The sequence below is a fragment of the Dendroctonus ponderosae genome, unplaced genomic scaffold (assembly GCF_020466585.1).
Source record: "Dendroctonus ponderosae isolate FM_Combo_2020 unplaced genomic scaffold, Dpon_F_20191213v2 Dpon_F_20191213_1, whole genome shotgun sequence".
NCBI classification, from domain to species: Eukaryota; Metazoa; Arthropoda; class Insecta; order Coleoptera; family Curculionidae; genus Dendroctonus; species Dendroctonus ponderosae.
Genome location: NW_026017110.1, coordinates 29074677 through 29100229, shown reverse-complemented (window position 1 = coordinate 29100229; position 25553 = coordinate 29074677). Strand labels below are relative to the sequence as shown.

The 25553-nt window shown below is 35.1% G+C and overlaps 2 protein-coding genes and 1 long non-coding RNA gene across 3 annotated transcripts; 2 read left to right on the top strand and 1 right to left on the bottom strand.

Annotated features, from left to right (window-relative positions):
• Positions 1–10874: 10874 nt before the first annotated feature.
• On the top strand, positions 10875–19026 carry LOC109538509 (alanine--glyoxylate aminotransferase 2-like). Its single transcript, XM_048670609.1, has 8 exons — positions 10875–11037; positions 11103–11221; positions 12308–12542; positions 16746–16839; positions 16904–17152; positions 17204–17383; positions 18231–18475; positions 18538–19026. The coding sequence occupies exons 1-8, from the start codon at positions 10985–10987 to the stop codon at positions 18803–18805; spliced, it is 1443 nt and encodes a 480-aa protein (XP_048526566.1). The 5' UTR covers positions 10875–10984; the 3' UTR covers positions 18806–19026.
• Positions 19000–23659, bottom strand: LOC109538516 (proteasome subunit alpha type-6; the record flags this gene model as incomplete). Its single annotated transcript, XM_048670615.1, is given in 3 exon segments — positions 19000–19413; positions 22822–22977; positions 23059–23659. Coding segments are annotated over 3 exon segments (741 nt in total). The 3' UTR covers positions 19000–19041.
• Positions 23660–24497: 838 nt separating this feature from the next.
• Positions 24498–25553, top strand: LOC125504604. Its single transcript, XR_007281587.1, has 3 exons — positions 24498–25271; positions 25327–25419; positions 25531–25553. It is a non-coding gene; the product is annotated as an uncharacterized LOC125504604 (long non-coding RNA).

Here is a 25553-nt window from a genome sequence, read left to right as displayed (position 1 = left end):
GATCTAAAAGGTTTTTCAAGCAAATGTATGTAATATTAGACAGATAAACGAACAAAAATATCATACTGAGAAAAACAGTACAAATTGTGATCTCTATATGTGTTGAAACCGAAAAGGGAATGAGGCGAGAAAAAATTACAACGCTAATTATCACCAAAATACAAGAAATATAGAAAATTGATGAAAAAGTTAACAAAAATGAGAAAATCCCAATATTTTTAGGTTTAATTCAAAGGTTTAACTTAATCACGCATTTGTAGCTTTGCAAATTTGGAAAATTATTATGCGAAACAGTCACATCATCACAGAAAAAGTACAACATCAATAGAAACCAAAGTAAGTGAAGATTAAGCTGACAATGGAAAATTAGAAGCAAGCAAAATATTCAGTTTTATAAACAATTTAGTCGGAGAAATACAAATTCAGATTGGAAACATCAAGGAAATATGAAGAGTTAAAGGAGGCATTAGAAGGTCTACCCACAGAAAATTTAACAATAAATCTCATGAAGAAACTTACACAATTAATAGACGAAAATTGACGCTTAATGTCTCAAATGAAACTGGAAAACACATTTTAATGTTAAAATTAATTTTGTGGGGACAGTCAATCGGCAGAAAATATAAAACCGAGGAAAAAGAAAATTTCAAACAATAGTTGAAATAAATAGTTAAATATTGAAACAAAAAAGAGAAGAAATAACAATTCCAAGGATCACAGGAATGAAGAAATCATCAATGTGGAAAGAGTATAGAAGACTGGGATAAAGCTGACAAAAATGGAAGAATCCAGATATTTATAGATATAGTTGACAGGTTTAGTAAACGGAAATCTTGGGTTTGTAGCTTAAGGCCAAACATTTACAAAATTGATTCACGAAACAGTCAGGCAAACAAAACAGTTGCATCAATAAGAAAAAAAAAGTCACTGGAAATCTTGGATTAAAGCAAAACATCTTGAAAGTTTGTCAAGAAAATGTAGAAATTAGAAGAGTCGGTTAAGAAAGCAACTGTTCGAAGGAAGCAAAGTATCCAGTTTTATAAACAATCTATTAGAAGAAATCAGATTAAGAACAATAATAAAATATGAAGCGTTAAGGGAAGCATTAGAAGGTCTCCCACAGAAAATTTAACAAAAAAAGTTGTAATAGATTAGTAGTAAGTAGTGAATTAATAAATGAAAAACAGAAATTCAAAGATAAGCATGACATATATGAAAAAGCATGAATATAAAATGAAAGTCCAAATTGTGATCTCTATATGCCCGGAAACCAAAAAAAAATAAGTAAGAAGAAACCACAGCGCTAATTATCACCGGAATGAAAAATCATCAATTAGGAAGAAATATAGAAGACTGGTGACAAAGTGGACAAAAACGAAAAAATTCAAATGTTTTTGAATATTTTAAATTCAGAGATTTACAAAATTAACAATGCGTTCATGACTTAAGGCACGAAATTAATCCGAAAAAGAATCAGTAAAATATAACAATTGCATTATCAATTAGGAATGTAAGGAACTGAAGAAAAAGCTGACAACATTTAAAAATATTTATAAGACAATGTAAAATATATGAACTGATTTAAGTTAAAGTGCTAATGATCACACGGACAAAGATTTACGATAAAAAAAAGTTGAAGACAAAAGAAACAAATAGAAAACGCTCTTGGATTAAATGTAAAAAGTTGTTACTAATTCTGAATTGAGGACTAAAATTTTATAATCATTAAAAGTAAAACTGGAAAATAGTCAGAAATAAATTAAATCAGAAATGGCAAGAAGAATGAGACAAAAAACGAACAGTAACTAATAATATGAAACCATAGACAGCAGAAGACTAACGCTCGAAACACTTAAAAAATGCTCTAAAACAAACACAATAAAAAAGAAAATCAAACCCAGGAAAACGCGTCTGACTGAAGATAATGCTGACAAAATTTAAAAGTATTTTTAAAACAATGTAAAATACATCAACTGAGTTGAAGACAAAAGAAATAAACTGCAAATGCAATAGCCTTTTATTGCATTAAATATGAAAAAAATGTTACTAATTTTGAATTGACCACTAAAACCTGTCAGAAATAAATTAAATCAGAAATAGCAAGAACAATGCGACAAAGAACGAACAATTACTAATAATATGAAAGCATAAGCAGCAGAAGATAAAACACTCGGAATACTCAAAAAATGTACAAAATAAACACAAAATAGTGAGCATTTTTTTCTTTGTTTTGTCCCCAACCGAACTGTTAGCAAAGTTTGAAAACAGAGAATAATTCTGTGCTTCGAAATATTCTCGATATCTTTACAAGATTAATCGTTCACAAGACATTTTAAAGCCAAAAACAGTGAAAAAAATCTCCAGTTTCAAGCAAAAGAGAAATATAAGTGGAACTAAAGAAAAGGAAAATGAAGCTGATATAAGGAGAATAATGCTGACTAATGGAAATATCTAAAAGGTTCCTCAAGCAAATGTATGTAATAGTAGAAAGAGTTAAGAAAGCAACAGACAGATAATCGAAGGAAAATATAAAATTGACACAAAAACAGTACAAATTGTGATCTCTATATGTGTTGAAACCGAAAAAGAAATGAAGCGAAGAACAATAACAACGCTAATTATCACGAAAATTAAAAAATGATCAAAATACAAGAAATATATAGAAAATCCTAATATTTTCAGGTTTAAATCAAGGGTTTAACTTAATCATGCGTTTGTTGGTTTACAAATTCGGAAAATTATTATTCGAAACAGTCACATCATCATAAAAAAGTGTAACATCAATAGAAACATAAGTAAGTGAAGATGAAGTTGTCAATGGAAAATTTTTCTCAGTTTTTCAAGCAAATGTACATACAGTAGAATTAGATAAGAAAGCAACTGTTAGAAGCAAGCAAAGTATTAAGTTTTATAAACAATTTTATATACTGAAATACAAATTCAGATTGGAAACATTAATAAAAGATGAAGAGTCAAAGGAGACATTAGAAGGTCTGCCAACAGAAAATTTAGCAATAAATCTCATGAAGAAACTTGCACAATTAATAGAAGAAAATTTAAGCTTAATATCTCAAATGAATCGCAAAAACACATTTTAATGTTAAATGTATTTTGTGAGGGACAGTCAATCCACCGGAAATAAAAAGCCGAGGAAAAAGAAAATTTGAAACATTAGTTGAAATAAAGAGTAAAAGATTGAAACGAAAAAGAGAAGAAATAGCATTGCTAAGGATCACAGAAATTAAAAAACCATCAATGTGGAAGGAGTATAGAAGAGTGAAGATAAAGCCGACAAAAAGGGAGAATCCAGATATTTATAAATATAATTGAAAGGTTTAGTAAACGGAAATCTTGGGTTTGTGGCTTAGGGCCAGAAATTTACAAATTCATTCACGAAACAGTCAGGGAAACAAAACAGTTGCATCAATAAGAAACAAAAGTCACTTGAAATATTCGATTCAAGCAAAACATTTTGAAAGTTTGTCAAGAAAATGTAGAAATTAGAAGAGTCGGTTAAGAAAGCAACTGTTCGAAGGAAGCAAAGTATCCAGAAACAATCTATTAGAAAAAATAAGAATTCAAATTAGAAACATTAATAAAATATGAATAGTTAAAGAAAGCATTAGAAGGTTTAGCCACAGGAAATTTAACAATAAATCTCATGAAGAAATTTACACAATTAATAGACGAAAATTGACTGTTGACGTCTAAAATGAAACTCAAAAACATATTTTAATGTTAAAATGCATTTTCTGAGGGACAGACAATCGACAGGAAATATAAAACCGAGGAAAAATTGAAACAAAAAAGAGAATAAATAACAATGCTAAAAATCACAGGAGTGAAGAAATTATAAATTTGGAAAGAGTATAGAAGACTGGATATTTATAAATATAGTTAAAAGGTGTAGTAAACGGAAATCTTGGGTTTGCGGCTTAACGTCGGAAATTTACCAAAAATATTTACGAAACAGTCAGAGAAACAAAATAATTGCTTAGAAGGTATTCCACAGAAAAAAGTTGCAGAAGATAAATGGCGAATGAATAAATGAAAAACAGACATTCAAATATAAGCATGAAACTTAGGAAAAGCAAAATATGAAATAAATGTTGAAGAAGGTCCAAATTGTGATCTCTATATGTCTTGAAACCAAAAAAAAATAAGTGAGAAGAAACCACAGCGCTAATTATCACCGTTATGGAAAAATCATCAATTTGGAAAAATATAGAAAAATATATATAATATAATAGATAATATAGACGACAAAGTAGACAAAAATGAGAAAATCTAAATATTTTAAATTCAGAGGTTTCCAAAAATTAACAATGCGTTTATGGCGAATGGCCCGAAATTTTCAAAATTAATCATCCGAAAACGAATCAGCAAAATATAACAATTGCATTATCAATTAGGAATCTAAGGAATTGAAGAAAAAGCTGACAAAATTTGAAAATATTTTCAAAACAATGTAAAATATATGAACTGATTTGAGTTAAAGTGGTAATAAACCACACGGACAAAGACTTACGTTAGAAAAAAAGGTTAAGACAAAAGAAATAAATAGAAAACGCTCTTGGATTAAATGTAAGAAGTTGTTACTAATTCTGAATTGATGACTAATACCTTATAATCATTAATAGTAAAACTGGAAAATGGTCACAAATAAATTAAATGGCAAGAACAATGAGACAAAGAACGAACAATTACTAATAATATGAAAGCATAGACAGCAAAAGGCAAAACACTCGGATTACTCAAAACCTGCACTAAAATAAACACCAGCAACAATAGTGAGAATATTTTATCTTTATTTTGTCCCTGATCGAACTGCTAGGAAAGTTTGAAAACAGAGAATAATTCTGTGCTTCGAGATATCCCCGATATCTTCCACTTTTACTACTTTCTCCTGTTGATGAAAATTACAGATTGGTGTCTTAAAATGTTTTTTGCAGATTGATTTTTGGCAATTTCTTCATGCGCAATGGCAGGAACACTTATGTCGTGTCGTTCAGAAGACATTTTAAAGCCAAAAACAGTCAAAAAATCTCCAGCTTCAAGCAAAAAAGAAGCATAAGTGGAACTAAAGAAAAGGGAAATGAAGCTGATATAAGGAGAATAATGCTGACTAATGGAAAGATCTAAAAGGTTTTTCAAGCAAATGTATGTAATAGTAGATAAAGCTAAGAAGGCAACAGACAGATAATCGAAGAAAAATATCATACTGAGAAAAACAGTACAAATTGCGATCTCTATTATAGAGACACATATAATATGTGTTGAAACCTAAAACGAAATGAGGCGAGAAAAAATAATAGCGCTAATTACCACCAAAAGAAAAAAATTATCAAATTACCAAAAATATAGAACATTGATGAAAAAGTTAACAAAAACGAGAAAATCAGGAGTTTAACTTAATCACGCATTTGTAGCTTTGCAAATTTGGAAAATTATTATGCGAAACAGTCACATCATCACAGAAAAAGTACAACATCAATAGAAACCAAAGTAAGTGAAGATTAAGCTGACAATGGAAAATTAGAAGCAAGCAAAATATTCAGTTTTATAAACAATTTAGTCGGAGAAATACAAATTCAGATTGGAAACATCAAGGAAATATGAAGAGTTAAAGGAGGCATTAGAAGGTCTACCCACAGAAAATTTAACAATAAATCTCATGAAGAAACTTACACAATTAATAGACGAAAATTGACGCTTAATGTCTCAAATGAAACTGGAAAACACATTTTAATGTTAAAATTAATTTTGTGGGGACAGTCAATCGGCAGAAAATATAAAACCGAGGAAAAAGAAAATTTCAAACAATAGTTGAAATAAATAGTTAAATATTGAAACAAAAAAGAGAAGAAATAACAATTCCAAGGATCACAGGAATGAAGAAATCATCAATGTGGAAAGAGTATAGAAGACTGGGATAAAGCTGACAAAAATGGAAGAATCCAGATATTTATAGATATAGTTGACAGGTTTAGTAAACGGAAATCTTGGGTTTGTAGCTTAAGGCCAAACATTTACAAAATTGATTCACGAAACAGTCAGGCAAACAAAACAGTTGCATCAATAAGAAAAAAAAAGTCACTGGAAATCTTGGATTAAAGCAAAACATCTTGAAAGTTTGTCAAGAAAATGTAGAAATTAGAAGAGTCGGTTAAGAAAGCAACTGTTCGAAGGAAGCAAAGTATCCAGTTTTATAAACAATCTATTAGAAGAAATCAGATTAAGAACAATAATAAAATATGAAGCGTTAAGGGAAGCATTAGAAGGTCTCCCACAGAAAATTTAACAAAAAAAGTTGTAATAGATTAGTAGTAAGTAGTGAATTAATAAATGAAAAACAGAAATTCAAAGATAAGCATGACATATATGAAAAAGCATGAATATAAAATGAAAGTCCAAATTGTGATCTCTATATGCCCGGAAACCAAAAAAAAAATAAGTAAGAAGAAACCACAGCGCTAATTATCACCGGAATGAAAAATCATCAATTAGGAAGAAATATAGAAGACTGGTGACAAAGTGGACAAAAACGAAAAAATTCAAATGTTTTTGAATATTTTAAATTCAGAGATTTACAAAATTAACAATGCGTTCATGACTTAAGGCACGAAATTAATCCGAAAAAGAATCAGTAAAATATAACAATTGCATTATCAATTAGGAATGTAAGGAACTGAAGAAAAAGCTGACAACATTTAAAAATATTTATAAGACAATGTAAAATATATGAACTGATTTAAGTTAAAGTGCTAATGATCACACGGACAAATATTTACGATAAAAAAAAGTTAAAGACAAAAGAAACAAATATAAAACGCTCTTGGATTAAATGTACAAAGTTGTTACTAATTCTGAATTGAGGACTAAAACCTTATAATCATTAAAAGTAAAACTGGAAAATAGTCAGAAATAAATTAAATCAGAAATGGCAAGAACAATGAGACAAAAAACGAACAGTAACTAATAATATGAAACCATAGACAGCAGAAGACTAAACGCTCGAAACACTTAAAAAATGCACTAAAAAAAACACAATAAAAAAAAATCAAACGCAGTGTCTGACGAGAAAGAGCATGAAACAGGTTTATAAACCCTAGATTGAGAAAAACACAACCGCAGAAATTGGATTTAATCGGAAAACAAACAAAATAATTAACAAGACGAGCTAAAGGGGAAAGAGAAGAAACCAAAAAAGAACATGGAATTATGAAAAAAGTAACTGGAATCTAAACGAGAATTTAAAGAGCAAAAATTAAAATTTTTCAGAAACGTTTAACGAAAGTCCACTCCTTTAAAAAGTTCGTGGCACCTGAATCATGTTTTGGAGAGACAACCAATTGCACTTTCAGTCTTTTCTTTAGAATTCGTATCAGAAGGCAAAGTTGGATTTTCGGTTAAATTGTCAAACGTTTCGAATATAAACCTTCTTCTGGGTCAATTTCTTTAAAGAGATTTGGGACTCTGATCGATTATTACAAAAGAGAATGGTTCTATTGCGTTTCTGTTGGAGTAGTTTATTTTCCTCTTCGTTTTTTTTCTCTAACCGTTCTTAAAACCCATGATTAATCCGAGTTTAAAACCATAAATTATCTACGTATTTACGTTCTTCGACTGTTTTGCTTTTACCTCCAAGTGTTCATTTCATTGTGGTTTTATGCGATTTTTTATTATTTCAATTGTAACTTTTTTGCCAATTATTTATTCCATTAGTTGAATTAAGACACACAGTCACAGAATGAGAATATAAAGAATATACAAAAAACACATTTTCAGTCAATTTCCCCAGTTGAAACCCCTTACTCCTAAAACCAGACATAAAAACGTGGGCATTTAAATCTAAAGACACTTAAAACCCAGCCTTCTGATAACTCGCTTCATTAGCTAAAACCTCAAGGTGTTTCAGAAGAAAAAAAATCTCGAAAACAATGTTCTGAATGTTAAGAATCTACGCATTTGTAATGGATCTGCAGCAATGTACGTGTTGCAATCAACAGCTTGAAAATGGCCATATCGAAACATTTTAACCTTTGAAATTGATAACTGGGGAGACGCACCAATACATAATATATCAACTGATAGGAGAAGCACATATGTGCAATAACAGGGCGTTTTTCGGGCAGTTTTTTCTCCGGGTTATTTTGAAGCTTTGATGAGGAAACTGCGGGTTGGAGAAGCATGCAAAGTACATTCATTGAACTTTTTAACCTTGCGTCTTTGATAGTGGTTTGACTAGCTGAGGAAGGAAAATTACCGGTAGGAATTGACCGCGAGTTCTTCCTCCTGACTTGTTAATCAATCGAACTAGTAGCTAAATACCTGATTTGGTTCAATTTTGGGGCATACAGTGTCTGCATGATGGTTGAGATGCTGAAATATCTGATCAACTCAAGAGCATGATTAGATGGTGACCTTTGCTCAGAACATCATGTGAAGAGAAACTGTCGCATATAAATGCGTATTGAAAAATTAAGGAAACAATTATGCAGCAGATTGAATATTCGATAAAACTGACCGAATCCGGATTGTTAAAGGTTAATTAGCTGGTCGAAGAAAAGCCAGATATCTAGCGTCTTGTGACACACTTTCAACCCAGTTACGACCGTCTAATCTGGATAAACATATAAAAGTACATGTGCTTATTGATACGAATATCAGTGTTATCGGCCGATGAATAAATAGCGATTTGGTAAACGTGATGGTAGCACGTGAGGAACATGGCGTCGAATTTTGTTTGCTTCAATCAAATACACTCCAAATCCAAATCAAATGTTTGCTCACGTTATGCTCGACGATTTTTCTACGAAAAACCCACCTTTGTATTGGCTTTCTTTTAACAAAAAGCTTACGCAATGAATGATGGTTTTTGTAGAAGTAGATTGCGGCCTGAAATCAGCTAGACGAGAGCATGGATAGACGTGGTTGAGGTTTACTTAATTTAGAAAAAGATTTAATTGTTATGTAAATCTTCAAAACAGGATAATTTTTCCTTTTTTTCTTAATTATCTAATTCAATTGCGACTTTTCCTCTAGGTAATTGTTAAAAATATGCATTGCAATTTTCTGTCTGTTTTTAGCACAGAGTTTCGAATGCTGATTTCTCCAAAACTGGCTCCGATATTGGCGTGCTAATTTCACAAAGCCATTAGCAAGACTTTGAGTAACAAACAGCGTGAATTTGGTTTAATTTGATTCATTTCTGCTACTAATATGCATCTCCAAACTTAGCCAAAAATGGATGCATTTTGCTCTTATGCATCTCAACGTTTCAACATCAATTTTTATAGAATCTCCTCATATTTTTTCAAATGGGTTTCAGCAGTTGATTAGAAAAGCATTTTTCGAACAACTTTTAAAATTTAGTTGCAATTGTTAAAGTGGAAACTTCGGTATACATTTTTGAATTTTGACCGCAATTCTCCCACTTTGACTTTTGACGCTGCAACTTTTGAAAGTCGATTTCTCCAAAACGAAGTAACTTATCGACCAGCAGGTTTCAGAAATCAGTTCAAAAAACTTTGCTTAATATTCGCTGGAAATTCGGTGCAAAGCGCTTGAGTTCGGACTGCAGAATGCAATTTTGAATTTACACGATTTTTCTTCAAATACCCCACATTTGCAGTAAATATTTCTAAAGTTGATTTATCTATAACTCTCAAAAAAATCTCATAAGAAGGTTTTCATTCAGAAACCCTGTGAATTTGGGTGCATTTTGCCCTTATGCACCTCAACGTTTCAATATCAATTTCTTTAGATTTTTTCCAATGGATTTCGGTAGTCGATTAGAAAAGCTTTCTTAGAACAGCATTTAAAAATTTAGTTGCAATCGTTAAAGTGAAGACTTCGGTATACATTTTTGAATTTTGGCCGCGATTCCTTCACTTTGAATTTTGACGTTGCAGCTTTTGAACGTCGATTTCTCCAAAACGAAGTAACTTATCGACCAGCAGGTTTCAGAAATCAGTTAAAAAGACTGCTCTTAATATTGGCTGGAAATTTGGTGCAAATCGCTCAGTGCAAAAGTTCAGACTGAAGCAGGTATTTTTGAACTTTTGCAATTTTTATACAATCACGTCACTTGCACTCGAAATTTCAATTTTTTTCAATCAAAAATGATTTGGTTTTCCAGCTATAAAACAATTGAGTATTTTCGAGTTTGCAGGACGTTAACGACAGATACGTGTTCCTGGAATGTCTTAAAAAAACACTTCTAAAGATGGTAGACATGTGTACTAGCGAAACACACTACCAAATTCGTTAATACTCAACTCATAAGATCATTTTCACCAATCGTAGGCCTGAATCATGTGCAAATAACCAAGTGACTTTTAAGAAAACCTTTAAAAATAAAGAAAACTTTGCCCTAAAACTAAAGCTTTTGCTGCTAATTAAAGGGAAACAATGTAAGCTACCGTGTTGGTTGGAAACAATTGAAATTAGCAAGTGGTTCGAAAACAATCAACATATTTGGGAATTAACAGTTAAATACCATTCAGGTGACATTTGCTCAGCAAAGATCAGTGAACAAACTGCGTGTTATTTGGCCACTCAGAACAAAACAATTATATCATTGCAGTAACCTTATGTGAATTATTTCGGTTTAATAAATCGGCTTGATTCTCCACTACATACTTAGATGAATGGAAGACATTTACAGGGTGTGTCCTTAGCAACGCCTACGCCAATGGACTAATGACCAGGCATTTTCCATTATTTGTGCAAGTCGAACAATTTAACTTGTGTTTGCCAGTGTATCGCTTTTAAGCTTATTTGGAATCTTATCATAATTACAACCTATATTAAGAAACAGTGGTGGACAAATAGTTGCGCGCGCATTCCTCAGACTATTATAAATATATTAGTACTTAATACGTCAAGGCACTATAGTCTTCAGTGTTCTATTCTTAGTACGTACAGCCAACTACACATTTGGCTCATTTCTAGTTTAACTAGTTGAATCATAATTCATACAATGGAACAGCTGCCAAAGGAGGAAACTATCGCCTTACGAGAGAAGCTGATTGGGTAAGATTTTAATTTTTTGGATAGTTTTTGTGCACAATATTAACTGAATATTTTTTTTACTTCAGCCCTTCCTGTCAACTGTTTTTCCGCAAAGACCCGCTGAAAATTGTCAGAGGCAAAGCCCAATATCTGTATGATGAGAAGAGCAACGCCTATTTGGACTGCATCAATAATGTGGCTCATGGTAACTATTTTTTTTTACTTTCATTTAGTCTTAATTACTTTGCCTTTAACGCGGTTTTTCATTTGCTTCCTCCGATTATTCCACAAGTTTTTTGCTGCGGCTGCACGTCTGGTACACGCGATGTTTCGATTTGTTTGAGCTCGTTTGAGTTGTGTTTCTGCCCGATAATTCCAGTACAAATGAACATTTCTTAGTGGAAAAATTGTGCTGTTGAGACAATTTAAGCGCGTTAACTTTGCCATATTTTTGCGCGCTTTTATAATTCAGATTTTCAGAATCTGTTTGTTACATTACAACGCAATCTGCTACGATTTAGATTAAAATTATCAGGTAAATGTTAGCAGAAGTTCAAATCAGCACGTGAACCAACTGGACTTTTGTACTTAAAATTAACAAACCCATCTTAATTTTTCCTGTTTTCCAATCTCACACGTCTATTTCAAATGCATGTGTACGTTCAATAATCGTTTACTTCCTTTTAATAGTTCTAATCGATAAATAATACGGTTTTAATAACTGGAAAGAAGAAAAACCCATTAGTAGAGTACTGTGGCCCTTCTAGTTAAATTATCGTGTGCTGGATTTGCCATTTTCCTTAATCGTTTTTCAATTTGAAATGCCCTTTAACCTTAACTTTGCCTAAATTCTGTCTGATCCAAAATTCCAACAAAACGCGGGATTTAAATCAGGTGAATGAGGAGGACAAATGGCTTGTCCACACGTCCTTTGGGCTGTAAGCATCCATTTATTTCTGTTTATTTGTACGCCGATTACAACCTCGGCTTAATATTGCCCAATGTGGGCTTTCCAGACCCAGTTTGCAACATACTTCGGCTGACTGGATGCATTGGCGCCACTGCTAATGATAATTAACAATTAGTACTTTTCCTTTGCTCTTGTTTTTGCCTCGAGTGGTTCAAACCGGTTATTGGCGTGTTATCGGCCAAAAATTAAGTCTATTTATTAACGCGATTAATTCAGCACAAAGTCACGCTAATTATGGATTTTGCAGCGCTAATATTAGAAGAGTCAATGATTTATGTGCGTAGGAAAGTTTCTGATCTGACATTGTTTGTTTGCTTCCAGTCGGTCACTGCCATCCAGCTGTTGTTCAAGCCGGATGCGATCAGATGGCGGTTCTAAACACCAACAATCGCTTTTTGCATGACAACATCGTGGTGTGCGCTCAGAAGATCGTCAGCACTCTACCAGATAAGCTGGAGGTGTGCTTCTTCGTCAACTCCGGCTCAGAAGCCAACGACCTGGCGCTGAGACTGGCGCAGATCCATACCGGGCACAGGGACGTGATCACCTTGGAACAGTAAGTGTCTTGAATGGATCGAGAATATGAGCGTCTTTCTTTCAGAAGCACTTCACATCTGAGATCTTCCTGGGTTGATTAGATTGTTGTGTGGCTGAAGGCGTGTGAAATTTTTTTCAAGTAGCAAATGATTTTGGCTTATAATTTGTATTTTTCAAATGCTTTTCTTCCAGACTGTTCCTCGGCTTGAAATTGCGTGAAAGTCCTAGGGTTTTAGTCAATGATTTTTGGTGTAGAAAAATTAAGGCTCGATATTGCTCGCGTAACTAGAGCTTTAGAGCTCAATCGCTTCCTCTAACTTGAGTCAAGGGTTAATGTTCAATTTTTGCATTTTGCGTAAAATTAAGAAACATTCGCACACAATTTGAGGCCCTATATAGTAACGACAACTAGATTTTTGTAGCTCAATAGGTTCTCTAGAGTTGAGCCCAAGACTAATAGCGGTTTTGAAACTCTGCCAATTTTCTTCTCCCTTTTTGCATGAAAAATAGAAAAATTAATCAAACGATGTTTGGAACAAAAAGGTGAAATCTTGAATAAAGACTGGGGCTTTCAGAAAGCTTTCATTAGAGCTTCGCAGCTTTGGATTTTTTCGAAATATTTTCTTTTTTTTTTTAGTTTTTTTGCTCGAAAACGAAGCTTCCAAGCGAAAAACGTTATTCTTTATAGAATGTCGGGCTGCATTCACGGTGATTTTTTGCAGCGTTCGGCCTGCACCGGTTTCGAGAAAATCGCGAAAATATGGTTTTCAAAAAACTGCAAATATCGTATATATAAGTCGGTATTTACTGTTCCGCTGGGATAATTAATAAACGAGCAATGGATAAATTTCCAAAATCATGGAAACTTTTCTTGATTTTCCCCCAATTTTCACTTGGCGCGAAGGAAACGATTACACTCAAACGTCGATTTACTTTTTGGAAAAAATTTCCAACAGTTTCGGAAAAATTCAAAATTTTAGAGTGTCGATCTAATCTATCGATAGTCTCCTAAAATCCGTCTTTAACAGTTTTTTTGCGTTAATTTTTCCATTGCTGTCCCAGAATGATGCGGAACCTTTTACTTCCCATACCGAATCTTAAAATCCCCATACCGAATCCAGAAACTCCCTCCTTGCTTCTTGTCGAAAAAACAATATAATAAAATACAACTCAACAATATGAGACTAAAAATTCTACAACTGTAGGTCAACCAGGGGCAAAGCAACGCAAAACTTACCGAAAACTGCATCTTGCCACCTGAAAAAAAAGCAAGTGTTTAATATAGCAGGAAATAGTTCAGTCAGAAAAAATTGAAATGAGAAATGTATTAAATGCGTAAAACTTCGGATGCATGTCGAAAAACTAGAATCACTTGAAGCCATGAGACTCATAGATTAAAAATAATTCTTACTAGTTCTCTGCAAGCTGGCGCCCCATCCTCCATTTTCTACCCGTTAGTCGTCCAAAAGTTCACACTACACTTGAACACATAACTTGAAAATGAACTTCGAACTAAAAACGCTCCTTAAGGGTCACAATAATTCTAAATTTTCTATCAAAAACGCGAATAAAAAGAAGAAATATATAAACGCGTGCGAATAGTGCTTTTCCTTCTCGGCTATAAAAAAATGAAAATCTCGTTTCACATGGACTCTTGTGGGAATGTGATTTAGATTTAGCGATTTTAAGGTTTTTTGTAGATTTTTTCTTAAGGGAATTTTCTCCAAAAGTGCGTTAGTCTAGGAAATTCTAACTTAAGAAAACCTGTTTCGGGACAAGGAACTGTTGAAGTGGACCAATATAGAAGGGAGTGAACATTTTGATAGTTCCAGTGACTTTCAAAATGTCAAAACAAGTTAATGAAACTTCTGTAAAAAACTGTTTTTACCCCGCTGGATAAAATCTTAGAGCCACTTCCCGACTGGGGAAACCCGCGATAACGTAAAATTGTCGCATTTCGCGTCAAAACTAGAAACATTCCTTAAATCAAATTTCCCATAAACAAGATATTTAATTAAGGCTCTTTCGCTCAATATTAATTAGAGCTTGACAGCTTAACTGAATCTCTAAATATGAGCAAACGCATTTTGCGTCAAAACTAAAAACATTGCTAAAATCATGTTTCGTAAAAAAAGTGCGCAATTGAAGTCTCTATCCTATAATTCTAACTAGAGTTATTCTGTTCAACCGGTTTTCAAAATATGAGCCAAAGAGTAAGAGTGGGTCTTAAAACTCGCTTTAGCTTAGAATTTTCACCTTCCGCGAAAAAACCAGAAAAATTCTTTATATGATGTTTTGCATAAAAAATGGCGCTCTTTAAGACTCTATCCTGCAATATTAATTAGAACTTCGCAGCTTAACTGGATCTCTAAATATCAGCGAACGACTAAGAGCTGTTGTTAAGATCTCCATTTACTTAGATTTTTCACATTTTGCGTCAAAACTCGAAATATTCCTTAAATGATGCTTCGTATAAAAAAAAATGCGCAATTTAAGGCGCTAACCTGTAATGCTAACTAGAACTTTTCCGGTCGACCGGTCCTCAAAATATGAGCGAAAGAGTAAGAGCGGTTCTTACAACTCGCTTTAACTTAGAATTTTCGCTTCTGGCGTAAAAACTAAAAACATCAAAATCATCATCAAAACTTCAAATAATGTTCGGCATAAAAAAGAGAGCTATTTAATGCTTGATCCCGCAATAGTAATTAGAGCTTTCCAGCTGCACTAGATCTCTAAATATGAGCGGCTTTTAGGCCTATGAGGCGTTCTCACAATCTGAAACCTCGCATTAATTAACAGTTTTTTTGCGTTTTGCGTCAAAACCAGAAACATTGTTTAAATTATATTTGGCATAAAACGAGAGCTTTTTAAGACTCTATCCCGAAATATGAATTAGAGCTTTGCCGCTTAACCGGATCTTTAAATATGAGCGAACGACTAAAAGTTGTTTTTAAGATCCCCATTTACTTAAATTTTTCACATTTTGTGTGAAAACTAGATACATTCCTTAAAAAATGTCCCCCATAAAAAAGTGCGCAATGGAAGGCTCTATCCTATAATTTTACCTAGAGTTACTCTGCTCAACCGGTTTTCAAAATATGAGCCAAAGAGTAAGAGCGGTTCTTAAAACTCGCTTTAGATTAGAATTTTTTCTTTTTGCGTCAAAACTAGAAACATTCTTTAAATGATGTTTGGCATAAAAAAAATAGCTATTTAATGCTCTATCCCGCAATAGTAGTTAGAACTTCCCAACTTTTCTGAATCTCTAAATATGAGTGAACGACTAAGAGTGGTACTTAACCGATTCTGCATTTACTTAGATTTTTCATATTTTTCTTTCTATTTCTATTTTCTAAAACTAGGAACATTTCTTAGAAAATGTTTCGTATAGACAAGTGCGCAATTTAAGGTTCTAACATGTAATTCTCACTAGAGCTTTCCTACTCAACCGGTTCTAGAAATATGAGCTAACCACTAAGAGCGGTTCTTAAGATTCGCATTTACTTAGATTTTTCACATTCTGCGTCAAAGCTAGAGACATTCCTCAAACGATCTTTGGTATGGAAAAGTGCGCAATTCAAGGCTCTGGCCCGCAAAGTGTGCAAACGCAAAATACAAATGTTGGTTTGAAACCCGCAATTCAAACTCAATAACTTTAAAGCACGCACCAAATCAAACGACGAGAAATTGACATGCATTGAGTGAAACCCCAGAAGTTTCAAGTTGATCTCCTTCTGAGTTCACTTATCATTTGAAATTGCGTTTGGGGGTGAGCTTACAGATTTGGTTCCTTTTAGATATAGCTATAGCTGGATAGGCAAGTTCAGAAACAGTTCTAATTCGTTTGTTTTTATTTTTCTCTTGCAGCATTAAAAATAAGCGGTGATGATCGCCCGCCAGCCTGAAGACGGCAGGCCTTTGAGTAGCCTTGCCACGTGTCCTCAATATAAAACAGTGCTATCAAGAATGTTGAGAAAAATGTATATAATATGGGGTTTAAATAGCTAGTCCAGATATTTTGCGGGTTAATTGCTTGTTTCATAAAGCGGTATCCGAATGGCATGTAAGTACCGAAGGCCAATCGCACAATATCTGCCGACTAGTGTGGAATGTGTGTATCTTTTTGCTTCAAACCGGATACGAAATGCGGCGCCATTTAGTCTTAAGTGGGGTAGTTAGGAATCAGGGAAGGCCTGGTAGATTCGATTTCGTCTTTTTCTAGTGCGTACCATGGCCATTTGACTTCTTTGATTGATATTTCCCACTACAAGTTTAACCTCCCTGGAGGCGTTGGACAGAAGAAACATGTCCATTTGGTGAGACTTTAAATACTTAAATTCACTTGGCTGCAATACTAACTCTTTTTTGTTGAAATTCTAGGCAGCATGCCCTGATAGTTACAGAGGAAGATATCGCGACAACGAGTACAGCATGGATGAAATTGGCACGATGTATGCGAACGAAGTGGGCGATCTGTGCGAAAAATCCACCCAGAACGGGGCCGGAGTCTCGGCCTTTATTGCCGAAAGCCTGCTAAGCTGCGGAGGCCAAGTGATTCCTCCCAAGAACTACTTTAGCCGAGTTTACGAGCACGTGAGACGCGCTGGGGGCGTGTGCATAGCGGACGAGGTAAAATCACTCCAAACACCCCAGATTTCTTTGCTAACTCACGCTCTCTAGGTCCAAGTTGGGTTCGGCCGCATAGGGAAACATTGGTGGGCTTTCCAGAACTACAACGTCCAGCCCGATATTGTTACAATGGGCAAACCCATGGGAAACGGTCATCCTGTCGCTTGCGTTGTCACTACCAGAGAAATCGCCGACAGCTTTTTCAACACTGGAGTTGAATACTTCAACACTGTAAGTCCAAAGATGCAGGTTCTTATCACATTGTTGCTTCCTAAAGCGATTTGAGGTCCGATTACTGTGCACTGGGGGATGTTCCTAAGCCAAAACAGTGTCTTATTTGCCTTCCATCTGCGGTATTATGCGTTGGAAGCCGCTCTCCTCGTAAAATGTGTCCTGGATAGGAGATGTTTCATTTTTTTATATGTGGGAAGAGTTGGAAGTTCCAGGCCAGTAGATCTAAGCACATCGGTGGTTTTTCACCAGACAAATAACTTAATCATCGTGTGTCTGAGTTCGATGTTAAGGTTCTGCTCAGCGCGGGAATTTCTTAGCTGTATAAAAGCTGCTCTCGGTCTCCTGATTTCAAGTTCTGGGTTCCATTGATCGTTCATACACTTCTTAGATTTATTAACCAGGTTTATTTGCTCGTCTTTTGCGCTTTTCGCATGATTGCTCTCTATAGGTCTCTGTGTCTGTAAAATTCCGAAAATCTCCCGGAGATAAAACATGAGGAAGCGGACTTGCGAACTTTGGAAAAATGTTGAAAGTATCGTAATTAAGAAACTGAAGAACGCTCAAACTCTTCGAAAGTGCGCCAATAAGAAACTGACAAAAACAAAGATTCGAAGAAGCAGTTTTAAAAAAATTCCCATAAAGCTGATGCCAACAGTATTTACTTCTTTTCATTGTCGTGTCATGCAATTTTACCAACATTTTCGAGTTTTGTTCACTCACCAGGCCAGAAGTTTCAGACAGCATGTTGTCTGGTCATGGAGCTTTTGGATTCAGTCATCACTTTTGGATAATTTTATTGCATCCTCTACACAACAAGGAAAAACTAACAATTTTTAAATTTCAGTATGGTGGAAACCCGGTTTCTTGTGCAATTGCCAACGCAGTCTTCGACACAATAGAGAACGACAACCTGATGGAACAAGCCCTGATTGTGGGCGAGTATCTGCTGGACAGTTGCCAGACGTTGGCAAAAAAACACAAGCAGATTGGTGATGTGCGAGGAGTTGGTCTGTTTGTTGGAATCGACTTGGTGGAGGATCGCGACACGAGGAAAGCCAACAAAGAGTGCGCTCAAATAGTCGTGCAAAGGTAAAACGGTCTAAAAAAATCACTGAAATTCGCAATCAACCCCAATTTGTTTTCTTTGGCAGAATGAGAGAAGAACGGATTTTGGTCAGCGCCGATGGTCCAGAATGTAACGTGATCAAGTTCAAGCCGCCGATGGTTTTCACCAAGGAAAATGTGGATGAAGTGGTTGCCACGCTGGATCGCGTTCTCACTGAAGTGAAGCACAAGGAGAGATTAGACGCAAAAATCAAGAGTTTGCAAAACCTCGTTCCGGCCATCATCGAGGAGCATTCCAACAAGGGCCAGCGGCCAGTCAGGCCCATTTACAAGGAAAACATCAAGTCCATATAAAAACGTATTATTCGCGCGTAATGTACAGTTAGGAAATAAGGCACTTATTTATTTATTCTTACCTGGGGATATTGCTCATTTACCTACTTATATTAAGTAAACGTGGATTTTTTTATTGGAAGGTATATTCGAGAATCGTGCTTTCAAGAGCTGCTCTCCACAATATTTGTAATACTAATAGGAAAATAAACTGCGACAATAAAAATCATTTATTTAGAAAAGTGAACTTATAAACCCTAATCCTTTTCAGCAATAACAGTCAGATGTCTGTCGATTTCCTTTTCTTCCAGAACGGTGAACTTTGGATTATTCTTCGATACAACAGCCACCTCAATGTCGTCGGGCTTGAAATCGACGGCCAAAATGCTCGACAGGCAACTGATGGCCAGTTGGATGGCATCGTCGTCCTGCAGATCCTGCTTCTTCTTCAACTTCTTTTCCAGGAAGCTGTTGGCTTCAGTTTGCTTCGCTCCGACAGCAATTGCGCGATATCCACAATAGTACCCAGCTGGGTCAGTTTTATAAACGCACGGTCCAATTATATCGTCGTATCCGATTAGAACCATCGAGCACCCCAAGGGACGCATTTCGGCGTTTTGAGTGTAGACCTACAAACAGGACCATTTACTCCCATCAATTACCAAAACAGGTGTTTTTTCGCAACAAAAGATTATCTCACTACAGCGAAAATCAACTGTTCTTTTTTGCTTCTCCAAGCTAACAAAATACGTTCAGAATGAATTATCCACAACACACCAATATCTAGATACAACATGCATAGTGGCCATCAAAAGCAACAAAACGCTGTCTTGTCTTTGCTCTTTATGTGATACACGTTACAGGAACAATAATTTCAAATTTCATTTAAATCGAGCTTTGTTAGGCAGTTAAAGCTGTAATTGACTGAAAAATGACGCTAAAAGCTATGAATGAACCTGAAGGTAAATGATTAGTTTCCTTGGAACATTTGGGTCTTTAACTAGGAAATTAACTACTCCGATTGTACATTAACTGAACATAAAGTTACCACAGCCCTTCGTTTACGTGGCAAGGTTTTGATAAAGAAACCAGCTTAGCAAACTTTTACTTAGAGTTGAATTCACCTATAAAAACCGCGAATGTCTTCGACGAAAATTGTTTTTCTGTAGGGTCACTTTTGCAAAAGATCTACAGTGTTTCCATCTTTTCGAAGAAAAACCTTTGTATTTACCGCTCCCTTAATAACTGCCAGGCAATCGATTTTTTATACATTTGGTAGTTAGTTTTGAATATTAGTATGAAAAAATTGCAAGCATGATGAAATGTCTGCTCATGCCTTTAACAATAATTCATACTAATACTGCACTCTCCCCTTAAAAAAATCGTATCTTCTAAAGTACCGCAAGTAGCTTTCAAATTTACCATCTTTAACACAGACTTAACTCTACAGATGCAGAAACTTTCATGAAAATTGCCCTTCATTTGGCTTTTTGCCATTGTTTTAAATACCGATCTCAAAATAGACGTTTTAACTCAATTGCACTCTACCGTTCAAAAATTCTCATCTTCCAAACAGATACAAATAGCAACTGGAAACTTTCACCATCTTTAGCAGACATTTGGCTCTACAGATGCACAAACTTTCATAAAAATTGCCTTTCATTCGGCTTTTTGCCAGCGTATTAAATAGCGATCTCAATATTGACGTTTTTACTCAATTGTGCTATCTGCTTAAAAACTTCGCATCTTCCAAACTAAAGCAAGCATCAGTTTGAAACGTTTACCATCTTTTGCAGACACTTGACTCGGCAGGTGCAGAAAGTTTCATGAAAATTGCCGGTAATCCTGTTTTTGCCAGCTTACTAAATACCAATCTCAAAAAAAACGTTTTCACTCAATTGCACTCTCACCTTCCAAACAGATGCAAATAACAACTGGAAACTTTCACCATCTTTAGCGGACACTTGACAAGCAGATCCAGAAAGTTTCATGAAAATCGCCCAGAATCCTTAATTTTTCCCACTTTTTAAATATAGGTCTCAACATGTGATGTGTGTGTCTCTACTCAATTGCGTATTTTTCTTTAAAAAATCGCACCTTCCGAAATAAAGCAAGAAGCGACATGAAATTTTTAGCTTCCTTAGAAGACCCTTGACACGAAAAATGATGAAATTTTGATAAGAATGGTACATAATCCTGATTTTTGCCAGCTTAGTAAAAATTGGGCTCAAAATATATGCATTTGCGCAACTGCTCCATTATATTAAAAAATTCGCATCTTCCCAATTAATGCAAGTAGACGACTTTCAGAAAAATCGCCCATAATCCTAAAAAAGCTTCGATAATATTGGTTTCACAATGTATGTTTTTATTCAATTTCGATTTTTTAACTAAAATTTCGCATCTTCCAAACTAAAGCAAGTAGCAACTTGGAATTTTTAGCATCCTTAAATGGCACTTGACTCTAAAGAGGCTGAAAGTTTCATAAACATCGACCAAAATCCTGATGTTTGCCAGCTTAGTAAACATCGGTCTCAAAATCAACAATTATGTAATATTTGGCTGAAATCAGGCAGAACTGCTAGATTTTTTACCATAAATCACTTGTTTACCAGAAATTGTACATAATATTAGGTTTTTAACCGATGTGGCAGCAGAAATCGAAACCAGCAGAAATTCGCGTGTGGATTTCATTGATCATGACACTAAAGATGGCAAAAGTTGCATAAAAATGGCCCAGAATCGTGAGTTTTCCAGCTTAGTAAATCTCGGCATCAAACTGGATGTTTTCACTCAATTGCGTTCTCTACTTTAAAGATTTACATTCTCCAAACTAAAGTAAGCAGCAACTTGAAAATATCACCATGTTTAGAAGACATTTGACTCTAAAGATGCTGAAGTTTGGGAACAATCGCACATAATCCTGATTTTTATGTAGCTTCGTAAATACCGGTGTTCAAATGTATGTATTAACTCAACTGCGCTTTTTCTTTTAAAAATTCGCATGTTTCAAACAAAAGCAAGCATCACTGAAAATTTGATCATGTTTAGAAAACATTTGGTTCTAAAGATGCTTAAAGTTGGGTAATAATCGCACAGAATCGTGATCTTTTCCAGCTTTGGAAAAACGGATATTAAAGACATTTTTTCAGCTGCGCTCTCTCCTTCACAAAATTGCACCTTCCAGGCTAAAGCAACTAGCAAATTGAAACTTTGACGACCTTTAACAGACACTTGACTCTACAGTTGCAAAAAAGTTTCAAGAGAATCGCCCGTAATCCTGTTGTCTGCCAGGTTAATAAATACCAATATCACAATGGACGTTTTACTCACAGACGCTGTCTTTAAAACATTCGCAGCCTCCCAAATAAGGCAAATTGCAATTTCAAACTTTCACCATTTTTAACAGACACTTCGCCTTACAACTACTGAGGTTCTTAAAAATCGGCCAGAAACCTGATTTTTTTAAGACTTAAGGAAAATTAGTTTCAGTGTTTTTAAGCATAAGTATTTTTGAATTTAGTTAGTTATTGCCTTAGAGGATCTTATGTCGAATATACGCTGATGTAAGCCAAAATAAGTGAACACTCACTCGGTTTCGGATAGAACAGAAAAACCAATATGGCAAGTTACAATAACTATAAGCTTCTTTTCAACAGGCTTTTGATCTGCTCTTGTTAGAACAAATAACGCTTAAACCCCTGCAAGCACATTAAGAAGAGATACGTTGTAGTAGCCAATTGACTAAATTATTCCCTGCTTTCACACAGCGTTTGATGTTTCCGAGACGCATTAAAGCAAGCAGATAATGCTGTTTCTCCACCCTAAGTGTTATCATTTGCAAATATGAAGCAAAGCTTAGACCATGATAATGTTCAGTAATCAGACCAGTTAGCTACTTATAAGTACTGCTAGAGTCAAGACAACCCTTACAATAAGCAGAAAGCAAACAGCAATAGCTTACTCAGCACTACACCACTTTGTGCTTTTCTGAGCACACATTTACTGTAAAAACGAGCCAAATTTCAAGCGCTTACCTGCGATATATCAGCTACCCGCCTACACAAAGTATCAATGGGCATCTCATAGCCATTCTTGTACTTGAACTGAGCAGCTTCATACCTGGCCCTCTGTACCTGAGACTTACTATCAGCCAACATTCCAGTCATAACGCATCCAACGTTATCCGTTAGCTGAAAACCACCCGAAATCAGACACGGAAACGTGGGGAAAACAGGGGGGCTGGTGAATTAACCAGGGAACTGTGTTATTACCTGGAATAAGCGGGTGATGGTACTGGCATCAATGAGCTTATCAGGGATTTTTCGCTGGGTAACGCAAACAGCATTTTCAATCCCCTTAACAGCCACAGAAGTGAGGCCGGCCTGGTTGATGGCTTTAAAAGCGTATTCCACTTGATAGAGGCGCCCCTCGGGGGAAAAAATCGTGATGTGACGGTCGAAACCGGCGCTGCTGCCACGCGACATTTTATTCCTAGTTCACACCCACGAAATCCAGAAGGGTTTTGGAAAATTTAAAAATTCCTTAGCAAAGCTATAGGATGATTGTTGATTTTTGATAATGACTAGGAAAACTTTGACAATTGACACAGTCGACAGCTGCTGGTTGTGTTGCCAGATTTCGACTGGAGTTTGGACTAATTGGCACCCACTTTAGAAAGGCACATTTTGCACAATTTTGCAGCATAAGACCCCTTAATTGAATTAGCAGGTTTTAGTGACCCTGAAAAATTTTTATTGGTGAAGCAGCTCATTAGTTTCTTTCAACAAAAGTTGGCGCTGTAATGTGTAAAATGTTCAAAAATAATGACTAAATCACAAACGCGGCAACGTCGACAGAAGTTGCGCATTTCAATGAGCGCCCGGATTGATGTGTTGCTAATGACGTCACTGAAGCTTACAGGTTTATCAAAAATTATGAGGGTAAAACATTCTAGAATATTTTTACTTTAAAATCCATTTTCCGGCAATTCAAGTTTTTTTGTTTAAATTTTTTTAATTTATCGCCAAGTAGAAAAATATGTGCTTTAAAACTATCTCTGGGCAAAGTAAATTGGATTGTTTAAGGGCCATAAACGGGCTTTTTTGGTGGCTTTTTTTTATAGAAATCTTGAATGTGTAAAGTATGATCTGACGTTGAAAACAATTTTTGAGCATAAATAAGCGTATTTCTCAATATTCACGTTCCTGCGCAATATTTGATTGCAACTTAATTCCGATTTTTTTGCCCAATCGGATATTTACCATAAATTTTCTTTAGCTATCTCCAAATTAACCGAAAATGTCTTCACTACTATTTGGGGCCAAAATAAATTAGGAACTACTTAAGGACCATAAACGTGTCTTTTGTAACGGTTTTTTAAATTTTTTTGGTTTAACTGCTCACAATCATAGATTTCTCGTCATCATCATTCACAAAGAGAGAGAAAACCAACTCGACTAGTCCGAAGTCCTTAAATTTCTAATAAGTATTCAAAAAGTATAGGCCATACAGGGTGCTCCTCAACTATGGTACCAACATTCACTGGAATAGTTTATACAAAAATATTGCGTTTTAAGTAAATTGTAAATAAAAATCATCATTACATTTTGGGAAGTGCTGCAGCAGACAAATTCGCAAAACCCTCTTACCAATCTTAATGCAATTTATTCATATATTAATTTGTTTTTCAAAAATGCTTCACGGCACTCACTGTAAATTTTCAAACTGCGCGCCATTCACCGGGGCCGGAGCTGTCAAGATACTCGCATATAACTGCCGCTAGGTGCGAGTCACATAGACATTGATGACAGTGAGTCTCTGTTGGTGATCATCCCCAAGACAACTCAATGGGATAGCCTTGACCACAAAATTAGTTCGGTAAACAAATGCAAGAGGCGCGTTGTTGGCGGGAAGAAAGATGAAACTCGCCATGTGGCTGTCGTTAATCATCACTGTAATCAGCAGCACGTCTTTATGTATGATCAGCAGTTGCCGTATAACAAGAATTTTGCTGCATTGCATTTTACTTCTTGCAGAACACGTGTTGGACTCGATTTTGCTAGTGATCTTGTCTGATATTGTTGTTCATACTATAAGTTGTGCTAAAAAAATATAGATAATTAGAGGAAAAGATACCACTGACTTATTTATGTATTACTTCAGATCATGCCTTGACTTTATTATAAAAAGTGTGCATTTTTGTCGTGCGAAAATCGTAACGGAAATCCGGATGTGAGATTCCACATGTTTCTTCATGGTGCGATTATGTTTCAACACTGGATGGACGTTGTGAATAATCCAGCATTGTCTAAATTAGCTCATACTACTGTTATTCGGTATGCAATAACCATGTTATAGTATCTCAATTACAAACTCCCGAAAGGAAGACGCTGCTGACAAAAGCTATTCCCCCCCAAAAGTTTTATAGCTCCTTCTAACATTTGCATGCCACCGGCTAGTGATTCGGAGACACATCCGCACACAGGTAGAGATACTTTTTTTGACAGAAAAAATGTTTATAATAACAAAAAACTTATCAGGTATAGAAACTTCTCATGGTGATTCTACTTCCGTCGAACCTGAACAAGAATCGACTTTTTCGATGCATACGCATAATGTAGATAGTGAAATCGGTAAGTTTTAATAATGATTAAAATGTAATAACTACAGTAAGAGTAGGTTCAAGCTTTTTCTTAAGTTTAAGAAAACGCTGTTCTAAAGTATTAAGTAAAAGTATTTAATAGGTTTACCGCTGCATGTGAGAAGC

What these genes read in the sequence shown, in the direction of transcription:
- LOC109538509 (XM_048670609.1), top strand. Translation starts at nt 10,985, where the DNA reads ATGGAACAGCTGCCAAAGGAGGAAACTATCGCCTTACGAGAGAAGCTG. An exon ending in TTACGAGAGAAGCTGATTGG is followed by an intron (nt 11,038 to 11,102) that starts GTAAGATTTTAA and finishes TTTTTACTTCAG; the next exon opens with CCCTTCCTGTCAACTGTTTT. An exon ending in GACGTGATCACCTTGGAACA is followed by an intron (nt 12,543 to 16,745) that starts GTAAGTGTCTTG and finishes GTCTTTTTCTAG; the next exon opens with TGCGTACCATGGCCATTTGA.